The following is an 11,345-nucleotide window of genomic DNA, read 5'->3' as shown; positions in this document are numbered from 1 at the left end:
ATTGGACAGATTGGAGCATCCTCTGCTGTTAATTAATGCACGACTTGGGAATTTCCATTTGGATGTAAAATAATAAAGCGGATTGCCCTTTTGCTGATGACAGCTTTCATGGTTGGCTCACTGAGACTCTTGCAGCATGAAGCCAGTAGAGGGAGCTCAACATCATCCAGAAACTGAAATGCAGCTGTGATGTTGTTGATGACGGCCAGGATACAGTATCATTATGGAACTTTGGGTCAGCATGCTGTCAACAGCAAAGCCCCCCATGACCCTGAATAGGAATATGCAGGTAAAGAAAGCTCAACAGTAGAAGCAAACGGGTTATCTTAGGTTAACGATTAGCACAAAGCAGTGTTTTGTCTCGCAGTGTTACAGTACATTCTGAAAGGTTGCAGCGAGGCAGAAGGTGGAGGCACTTCAGTGGAGCAGCCACGTCTCTGGATCCTGTATCCCCTGAGACCTTGGGTCCCTGATAAGATGGGACTGTTTCCTGGCGGAACAGAACATTGTTTTGGCTCAAAGTTCAAGAGAAAAAAAGAGTCAAATGCCCAGCTGGCAAGTGGGACCTTAAACTCTCCGATAGTCTTGCAGTCAGTGCAGCGGCCTAGAGGCAAGACAGCTGTGCTCTGGACTGAGGGTCGACCGATACAAGTTTCCGATTCTAACTACATTTAATTAGACATTTTAGGCTTAAGTGTGATAGTAGAGGCACAATTTTATATTCACATCTCTCCACTGAGAGCCAGGGTAACATGTTCATAGTTGGATGGAATCTGATCAACATATCACAATATCAGAATCAGTTCACTTCTCATAGACAGCAAGTGATTGATCAACTGCACAATAAGAGGTGGTGGACCAACACTGATTGCAAGGCCAATATCAGCCCCATATATCAGTCTAACCCTAACCCTCACACTCAGCCATGACTTCCATACCGACAAACTAATTTTTATGATAATGTTCAACACGTGCAGCAAGAAGACTCAGCGCCTGCCTCAGGGACACATTCTAGGTTAAGCAGCTGTTTGGCCTTCAAACTGCCGACACTCTTGCCCCCCTCCACTACTCATCACGTGTCTGACTTCAACACATTGCACATATTGTTTCAGAACACAACTGCAATATTTTTCTAAAACCATATCATCTCAATAGTCTACTGGAAACCCTTATAATGGCTTATAGCAGAGATGGGGAAAGTACACACTTTCTTTACTTAAGTACAAGTACAGTTAATTGTGTAAAAAAAGACTGGTAAAAGTAGAAGTACTGTTTCAACTTAATTACTCAAGTAAAAGTAAAAAGTACAGGCTCTGAAATGTACTCAAGTATAAAAGTAAAACTGTGCCAGGCGAATAGAAACTCACGTCATATTAATATAATTCAAATACTATTGAACTTAAAAGATCCCTTCAAAACATATTTTAAGATGCATAAAGACTATACTTTGATTAATAATGCACATAATGCGTGAAATGCGTTTTGAATAGTGACAGTCAGAGGAAAGAGTGATTTAAAGCCCTGAGGAAAACCTTCCTTAAGAAGTCTGGCCTGGTGGTACAGAGAGTAGGTTGCTGCACTGCATTATTGCAGCCTCAGTCTCTTTTGAGGTCGTGGGTTCGAGCCTTGGTCAGGGTTGAATGGTGACAGTCAGAGGAAAGAGTGATCTAAAGCCCTGAGAAAACCTTCCTTAAGATGTCTGGCTTCGTGGTACAGAGAGTTTGTTTGCGACCAATCAGTATTGAGGCTTTGGTCACTTTTGAGGTCGTGGGTTCGAGTCTCAGTCAGTTTTGAACAGCAACAGCCAGAGGAAAGAATGAAATGCTCTGAGAAAGCCCCTCTTAAGAAGTGTGACCCAGTGGCTCAGAGTTTGATTGCTGCCCAGCAGTGTTTAGCCTGTGGTTTCAAACCTCAGTAACTCTTGAGGTCGTGGGTTCAAGGCTCATATCAGTCAACAGTGACAGAGGAAAAAGATAAAAGCTCTCAGTGAAGAGCTTTGAGTATGAAGGGGAGCTGGTGGTGTGATGGATATGTCGGAAGCATGCAGATGGCTCGTTCAATTCCTGCTCCACCACCACTACGTGGAGCTTGTCATGTCATTCAACTTATTACATTTAAAAGATCCACAGCTTTTTTGGAAAGATGACATAATGAGTATGAAAGACAATGAGTTTTGGCCTGTCAGATGTGACTGGGGAGGGCATTCCAGGGGGAGGGGGCGACCCTGATATGGCGAACCATATCAGGGTCGGTCCTCTGTGCACATCCCTGGTTTGACGTCACAACCCCTCACCTCTGAAGGCAGCTGATTCACCCAGTGAACCACCAAGGCACTGCTGCCACTGCTGTTGTACATATTTCTCACAATGATCTTTGAAGTGCTTGGCTACAGTAGATTGAAAAGGCTATATATTTAGCGTTTAGTCAACTTAGAATAGTTTATGCAAAGAGATTAATTTCTGGACATCCAAACAGACACTCTCTAAGATCACCTTTCTAAATTGACTAAAAGCAAAAAATATAGCTATCTCCTGGTTTCAGCCAATTATTACATAATTTATGCTAATTTCACACAACTCAACCACAAACATTCATAGGAAACATTACTGGTGATTACTAAATGATTTATCCGAAGCCTTCGTTAAGTTCATGTTTTTTATTACCAAAGAAAATGGCAAATATTTGATCTTCATTTGTGCATGTGAATGTCAAATTACTCATATAGAGTTTTGAAGGCAAATATAAACAGCAGTAACTCTTTTTGTGTGGTGTCAAAGGTCATGCCTGTGGTTAACATTTCATAACAACAAATAAAAGCTATTAATGATGTACAATGCTTTTGTTGGGAGAGGAGATAAAATTGTGCTCACACAGTTAACTGCTCTTCGGCTTGGTAGGGCAGCATGATGAGGAGCACAAATAAGCATAAAGACAAAAGTTGACAAGGTAGTCAATAAATTAAATAAATACAACTGATCCAAAAATGTGTTACATTGCAAAAAGAGCTGTTAAGTAGATATAGTTTGCCATGGGGAAAGAGTGTGTACATGTATTTGACAGAGCAGTTCAGAACACTTGACAACAGATGCACATGTGTCCATAGTCCAGCCACAGTTGCTACAAACAGTGCATTTAAAAAACAAATACAGTATAGGAGATTATCCATTTGGCCCAATTTTAAAACCTATAAAAATGTCCAATCCTACTGAAATTGGATTCAGAAACGAGGGAAACTCCCAGGAAAGCAGGGCATATCTGCGTCATGGCTTGGACACAAAATGACAGCTCCAAGGTTGTCTCCAAGCTGCAAGCCTCTCTCCCTGCTTATCTCTCATTTCAGCAGGTGTCTCAGTTGGTCCTGGAGGTTTTTGGAGTGTTCCACACTGGAGGATGAGAAGAAGAGTCAGCGTCAGTTGATGTTATGGCTCTCTGTTTAGAGACAGTGATGCAAAGCCTTTAAAAACCGTAAACAGAGTTTGTTTAGACTTACTTCTTCTGGATGGCCTCTTGTCTGGGTGATAGAGAGACATGATTATCATTTCAGCAATTCTTTTCCACGGCTTTAACGAAAATACATTTGTTTCCCACATTTTTACACAAGAACGGCTCATCGGTACTTACTGATATTGTAAATGGGTGGTGATAATGGACATTTTTCTCAGACTCTGGAAGACAGATGGGAAAGATGTTGGAATTCTGCCATCTTGTGGCCACACAATAGCAGCTAACTCTTGGACTACTTCATCTACTACGCCACATAATATTTTAATACTTACATCCTCAGAGTGCAAAATGGCATCCTCCTGAATAACCATGTTTCTGGCTGCTTGACCAAGAAGCTGGAAAATAAATTTGGTTAGATCGTATGGGAAATAGGGTCAGGCAGGCCAGTACAAAAAAGCATGTTAGAGCTGGTCCCTGCTAGCTTGTTAGCACAACTACTCTCAAGCCAACCAGAATGAAAATAAAACCTCCAGACAGGACTTCCAAAATAAAATCCTTGTTGACCAACATGTTGTAACGAGCTTTGTGGTCCTGGCAACGCTTTTATTTTGAAGGCAAAACTATTTCCGATTGCATCCTGGTTGTGTGGCTAACTTGACGCAGCTGTTGTTTTAGCAGCTACTATGACACATAACAACACTTCAAATCGTCTGTTCCTTTTACCTCCTGGCTCCGTGATCCCTTCAGCACTTGCCGAGTCAGTGCGATCACATCCCCGCTGCAAGAGCCAACTTTATCGGACAATAAACCTTTGACAGACTGGCCGAATCGCGGCTGCGACTCCGCCGAAGCCATCGCCATGATGATGTTATGGCCAGCAGCTACGGCACGTCGGCCGAGACAAAAAGCACTCCAGCGCGCGTTAAGGAAATGTCAGACGAATGTAGGCCCGAGTGGTCAAGACTAGGCTACACGGAAACACAGTGTTGGGGAAGTTACTTTCAAAATGTGATATACTACATATTACTAGTTATTTTCATTTGAAAGCAATTAGTTACTTCACTTATTACACTACTTTTGCATTACTTTCACCAAAAATAACAGCAGTAGCAGAATGACATCACTGCACTGAAACCATCCAGAAAATGAATTTAAACATTCTTGAAGTCAGCCCAAAATTCTAAATGTTATCCTTTTCCTTTGTTAATGTCATCTATATTGGTTATTTGCATAAAAGCACACGATTTGATTAGGGAATGATTGTATATTTATTTAAATGTGCTTTGATTTAAAAAAATGTTTAACTCAATTTGTAACTTGTGTTACTTGACAAAGTAACTTGTATAGGCTACTATTGCTGAAATCCTATTGGTAATAAGTTACATTACTGAGTTACTGCTAAAAGTAATATATTACATGTAATATGTTACTTTTTTAATGAGTTACCCCAACACTGCTGATTGCATCACAATTGCTCGAGTAACCATGTGTGCTGAGCTCGAAGGTAACCACAGACGTGCTTGAGTGACGTCCCTCAGCACACTCAAGTGACTCAACTTTGACCTCGCTCACAGCTTCACAGATGCTTTTGTTTTGCCCTTATACTTTAAAGACGCCTCTAAAAAAAACTAGCTGAACTCCCCCCGCTCTTCCCTATCTTGTTTAAATTGGCATCAGCTCTGAGAGTTAGCGCAGCATAATATTCAGGGTCAAGGAGGTGGCATTGACGGAGTTGTATAAAAGCTTGTCCTGGCTGTAGCCTCGAGGCTGCCTGTGATTCTTGGCCTTGCTGAAGCCATGCTGTCTCTCTCAGGGCCTTCTAGCGTGGCTATGGCTTTGTTTTTCTGTCTTGTGTTTTTGGCAGTCGGCCTGCTGCTCAAGACGTCCCGGCTGAGGGGCCCTTGGGGGCCTCCCAGCCTCCCGGTGCTGCCCGTCATCGGCAGCCTGCTGAGCCTGTGGAGCGCCAGCCCGCCCCACGTGCTCTTCCAGGACCTGCAGGTGAAATATGGACAGACCTACTCTCTGATGATGGGCTCACACCGGGTCATCATAGTCAACCAGCACGCGCACGCCAAGGAAGTCCTGCTGAAGAAGGGGAAAGTGTTTGCAGGAAGAGCCAGAACTGTGAGTCACTCAATAATATGCTTATTATTATTATTATTATTATTATTATTATTATTATTATTATTATTATTATTGCTGTTATTGTTATGATGATGATGATGATCATCATCATCATTATCATCATCATCATCATCATCATTCTTCTTCTTCTTCTTAATATTATTATAAATAGTATTATTATTGTTGTTATTATTGACTGTGGATTGGACGGTGGTTTTCCTATTGTCAAAAGAGAAGCACACTTCTTTCTATACAAAACATAGACTGTATATAGAAAAGAAAAATCCAGTGTGTTTGTCCTGGGTTTAGTTACTATGCTATTATTGATGCTATTCATTCCAGTATGCCCTGCGCCCTCCTGAGACATTTGTGTTTTCTGCTATCCATCATGTAACATCTGTTGAATGAAGGTAACCACAGACATGCTGACCAGAGATGGGAAAGACATTGCGTTTGGAGACTACAGTGCCACTTGGAAGTTCCACCGAAAAGTTGTCCACGGAGCCCTGTGCATGTTTGGAGAGGGCTCGGCTTCCATCGAGAAGATCAGTGAGTAGAGATTATTCTGCACTGAAACCACGAGGTCAACAAACCTGTACAAGAAAAAAAAACACACTTTCAGCTGGCTTCACTTATCAACACTTTCTATATTTCCACATATCTTTCATAGTGCATATTTCATTGTAGTGATACCAGTTATTTTGCACACTCTAATAACACTGTTGCTGTCAGTTGACCTGCTACTGTATAGTACCTGTGCTGCATTGTGTCCAATGGCAGATTCACCTAGATCTAATTCCCAATGGCTGACAGTAGGCTACTGTTCATTCCACTTTGTGAATGGGGAAAATGATCTTGTAACAAAGTATCTTTACATTGGGATATTGCTACTTTTACTTAAGTCAAATATCGGAAAACTTCTTCCAGCACTGAGCATAACATAGCATGACATACCAGGACGTGAGCCAACAGGGCATGAGCTGACATACAGCAGCCATCCACACGGTGTCTGTCCCCCTCTCTCTGTGCAGTCTGTGGAGAGGCCCAGTCCCTGTGTGTCATCATGGCAGAGGCGGCGTGCGGCGGCCTGTCTCTGGACCTGTCTCCAGAGCTGACCCGGGCCATCACCAACGTCGTCTGCTCCCTCTGCTTCAACTCATCCTACTGCCGAGGAGACCCCGAGTTCGAGACCATGCTGCGCTACAGCCAGGGCATCGTGGACACTGTGGCCAAGGACAGCCTGGTGGACATCTTCCCTTGGTTACAGGTATGACAGAAAACACAGAAGAATGGAACTTCAACAGTGCCAGAACATAGCGAATGTGAGGTCCAGAGGTGTGTAGACAACACAGGTGAAGTTTGTCCATATATAACACACAGGGAGGTTGCCAGCACAACTCCATAGCAGCCTTCTCCAAAACAACTGAAGTCAGGGGGGAGCAGTTCTTCAGAGTTCCAAAGAGACCTACCGAATATTTACATAATAATTTAGCGCAAATCTTAACTACAGCTGATTGATTTGCAACAGATAATGGTGTATACCGGTAGGTCTTTCTGTGATTGTTTGGCTGTTTTTGTTTTGGGTCCCCATTGACTTCAGTTGTTTGGGAGAAGGTGGCTATGGAGTTGTGGTGGCAGGCTCCCTGTGTGTTATATGGATGAACACACAGTTCACCTGTGTTTCAGCTGGCACGAGGGTGAGTAGATTATGACAGAATTGTCATTTTTGGGTGAACTGTTCCTTTAACTCACTGTAGGAATGACAGACCTGTCTTTTCTTCTGCCTCAGGTCTTTCCCAACGTGGACCTGCGGCTCCTAAAGCAGTGCGTGTCAATGAGGGACGATCTTCTGCAGAAGAAATACGATGAACACAAGGTAGGCTGGATATAGATTAGCCTCAACGCGAGACTCATCAGTCATTCTTTCTTCAGACCCAGTGACCTTTATCATGTTGGGTTGGAGGGTCAGACAACTGGGCAGTCTTCACTCCTCATATCTCAAATCACGTTCAGTTCCAAGTCGGATTTGCCAGCTGATGCAATAGGGCAAGGGCATAACTTTCTGGATTTCTGGATGCACGCACGCACGCACGCACGCACGCACGCACGCACACACACACACACACAATTACTCGATTTTGACTTTTAAAGGCGGGGGGGGGGGGGGGGGGGGGGTGAGGAAAGTAGTAATGGGACGCATAAAAGAAAGATCAAATGGAAATAAGAATGGAGCAAAATGCAACATTGCAGCAGGAGAACATCGATTGACTGATCAAAATGGGCATAAAAGAACTTGGTAACACTTGACATTAAAAGTGTTCAAAAGGAACTAATCTTTGTTAATGTTGTTATTCATGTATAATCCATGCCAGTAGTCAAGTCAAGTTTATTTGTATAGCCCTAATTCACAAGCATGTCTCAGAGGGCTTTACGGAGAATCATTATCAATTATCAACTATCAATTATCAGCATTGAACAATCTTATATTAGAGAGCAGGGGGGGTAGGTATTCTGCTGTCTTTATTGTGCCAATATTCAATATATTTTAAATAAAATAAAAAAGTAGCCCATTCAATGTCCCCCCAGAATTGTATTGTCGTCAGGGTGTGGAAGGTGGTGGTATGTATGTAATGGTGTGTGTCCCCCCAGGCAGACTACAGTGACCACGTCCAGAGAGACCTGTTGGATGCCCTGCTGAGGGCCAAGCGGAGCGCTGAGAACAACAACACCTCCGGGCTGGGGGGCGAGCCAGTGGGCCTCAGTGACGACCACCTGCTCATGACGGTGGGAGACATCTTCGGAGCCGGAGTGGAAACCACCACCACCACGCTCAAATGGGCCGTGGCCTACCTCATCCATCACCCACAGGTAAGGCAGAGGCAGGGTGTGGGAGAGATGCACTTTATATCTCTACTGTGCACTTTAGATCGTTGCTACTGTTGTCATTTGCACTTTAACTATTGTGTTGCACTTTAAACTGCTGCTCTAGAGTGTTTTTACAATGTTTTTTTTTTTGTCTTATTTGTTTTTATGTATGTACTTCGTACTACGCTTTCTGCAATCCAATTTGCCCTTTTGGGACACTTAATAAATCTTGAATCTTGAATCCTGAATCTTGTGTGTAGGTGCAGACACGTATCCAGGCGGAGCTGGACATTAAGGTGGGGGGCCAGCGGACCCCCCAGCTCAGTGACAGAGGCAGGCTGCCCTACCTGGAGGCCACCATCAGAGAGCTGCTCCGCATCCGCCCTGTCGCCCCCCTGCTCATCCCGCATGTAGCGCTCACTGATACCAGGTATTACAAATCAGTTGTCAGCCATTCCATTTTCTCACAAGACAGATATGATGCAGTTTGTTGATTACTGCAGAATCGATCAGTACTGGTTGTCTATGGGAAGACCTTAACCTGAAGTGACTTTAAAATTACTTTTTCATCGGATTCCACACAAGCAGTTCCACTAACTGGTTTTTACTGGAGAGTTTTAGTGTCCGATGGTCTAACATTATATGCTGTTCCAGAGGCTTCTCCTTTGCTCCAGGACAACAATACAATTCTGGGGTGGGGGAAATTGCCTGAATATATTTAAAGATTTTGAATATCCGTAGGCTACTGCTACCTTCAATAGTCCATATGTCTTAACCCTATTTCTAACCTGTATAACCATGTAATAACACTGTTCTCTCTATGATTGTGTCTCTAGCATTGGGGATTTTGCGGTAAGGAAGGGGACTCGGGTCATCATCAACCTGTGGTCTCTGCACCACGACGAGAAGGAATGGAAAAACCCCGAGCTCTTTGACCCTGGTGAGAGTTCAGTCCAGTTCAAGATATCTATGTCATTCCGTTTGAGCAAAGCTTGATATCAAAACTTTAACTTAAGATATCTAAAAAGGACAACGTAGGTAGATTGAGGGGAATTAAAGACATCTTGAATTACAATTCTGATTAGTCAGATAATTATATGGTAGATATCTGAAAATGGAATTACAATTAATTAATTCAGTTGCAGATATCCACAGTTCACATTGCAGATTTCTGCAACTGAATTGTCAAGATCTGTAATGATGAGAAACCCCATACACATGAATTGCAAAAGTGAAGCAGTCATATGAAGAATTCTGTGGATATCAGATTGTTTTTTTTTTACTAGGAATAATGTAATCATGGATATTTGCAATACATATCCAGTCTAGGTATTAAATGTTAAAAAGCCTTGTCATATTTCCAGTGTAATGGGTTTTTCCTCTGAAGGTCGGTTCCTGAACAAGGAGGGCACGGGCCTGGTCATCCCATCGCCCAGCTACCTGCCGTTCGGGGCCGGGGTGAGGGTGTGCCTGGGGGAGTCCCTGGCCAAGATGGAGCTCTTCCTCTTCCTGTCTTGGATCCTGCAGCGCTTCACTCTGGCCGTGCCGCTGGGCGACGCCCTGCCCAGCCTGGAGGGCAAGTTTGGCGTGGTCCTGCAGCCAGCCAGATACAGAGTGAGCGCCACGCCCAGACCGGGCTGGGAGAGAGACAACACCCGGGTCCGCTAACTCCTCCTCCATCTGACCATTTAGTATTGAATTGTAGTACAACTGTCTACCCTGTACATGGGGGAGATAATAGTCGAAAATAGGTATTCTTATACTGTATGTTGCCCGAAGACGCTACTGCAGGGATACTCAACTTGCTTTGCCCGGGGGCCACTTTTGCAAAATGACAGGAGCCCAAACGAGCCCAGAGCTAGTTTATAAACAAAGATTAATGTTTCTGTAGCGGATTGCAGGTTTTTGGGGTGCCAGCCAGAATTTAGCCTGACAATTTTAAATGTTTAAGATTTTAGCATCAATCTGAACCACGAAGCAGAATGTAAACAAGCAATAATCAGAGTGAGAATGCAAACACAATATCCAGTGTATTGGAGGTACAATGAAAACAATAAACAACAGTTAGAAATTCAGTTTCTTCAATTAAGTTCCGTTCTCAAATCTGTTCAGAGAAAACCCTCTTCGCAAACAAAGCTTAAAAAGAATACAGTATTAACCAAACAGGTCGACTTTCTGCATAGTATACTTACTTAGGTCAAGTTAGTTAATATCATATAAGTGCATATAATAACATAAGTGGTAGGTGGAAAGCAGGCTGCGATATTTGGCAATTTAGCTGGAGCTCATTCAAACTTTATTTACTGTTAAGTTTTCATTGTGAATTAGAAAATGGTCAGGGGGCCACTCTGCACCCTATCAGGGGCCGCATCTGGCCGACAGGCCGCAAGTTGAGTATCACTGTGCTAGAGTCCCTGCACCAACCAATATCTACAACAAATCTTTCATACCAAATGCAATAACCATGTCCATTATTGCTGTCTGTACTATACAGTTTGTTTTCTGTTGTATTCTGTCGTTTATTGTATTCTGGTGTCTGTTATATGTATTGTGACTTTCAGGTGTGCAAACTTGTGAAGCAAAGACAAATTTCCACATTGTGGACAACAATAAATTGAATTGAATGTTTCCTTCTTGAATTCATTTCTATTTAATTATATATTGAATTGAACTTTTCTTTGTTTTGCTGTGTAATTCTGCTATTCCAACCTTAGTCACTTTGGCTGTCTGTTATAGTGCTCCAACCTTAGTCACTTTGGCTGTCTGTTATAGTGCTCCAACCTTAGTCACTTTGGCTGTCTGTTATAGTGCTCCAACCTTAGTCACTTTGGCTGTCAGTGTGCACATTGTTTTATTCTGGGATGAATGAAACAATCAAGCAAGAAAGTGGTCTTATTTTATACACAACACTA

At 42.9% G+C, this 11,345-nt stretch overlaps 2 protein-coding genes across 2 annotated transcripts; one reads left to right on the top strand and one right to left on the bottom strand.

Moving 5' to 3' along the window:
• Positions 1 to 2,702: 2,702 nt before the first annotated feature.
• On the bottom strand, positions 2,703 to 4,299 carry borcs7 (BLOC-1 related complex subunit 7; the record flags this gene model as incomplete). The annotated part of the gene is made up of 5 exons (XM_083650485.1): positions 2,703 to 3,383; positions 3,491 to 3,511; positions 3,622 to 3,665; positions 3,777 to 3,839; positions 4,168 to 4,299. 5 exons carry the CDS (start codon positions 4,297 to 4,299, stop codon positions 3,332 to 3,334), a joined length of 312 nt encoding a protein of 103 aa, XP_083506611.1. The 3' UTR covers positions 2,703 to 3,331.
• Positions 4,300 to 4,929: 630 nt separating this feature from the next.
• Positions 4,930 to 10,101, top strand: cyp17a1 (cytochrome P450, family 17, subfamily A, polypeptide 1; the record flags this gene model as incomplete). Its single annotated transcript, XM_083650611.1, has 9 exons — positions 4,930 to 4,948; positions 5,309 to 5,568; positions 5,979 to 6,117; positions 6,600 to 6,835; positions 7,358 to 7,444; positions 8,218 to 8,436; positions 8,694 to 8,863; positions 9,270 to 9,373; positions 9,821 to 10,101. 9 exons carry the CDS (start codon positions 4,930 to 4,932, stop codon positions 10,099 to 10,101), a joined length of 1,515 nt encoding a protein of 504 aa, XP_083506737.1.
• Between the last annotated feature and the right edge of the window lie 1,244 nt (positions 10,102 to 11,345).

The sequence above is a fragment of the Poromitra crassiceps genome, assembly GCF_964638095.1.
Source record: "Poromitra crassiceps genome assembly, chromosome: 14".
NCBI lineage: Eukaryota > Metazoa > Chordata > Actinopteri > Beryciformes > Melamphaidae > Poromitra > Poromitra crassiceps.
This window is presented reverse-complemented; position numbering and strand designations above follow the sequence as displayed.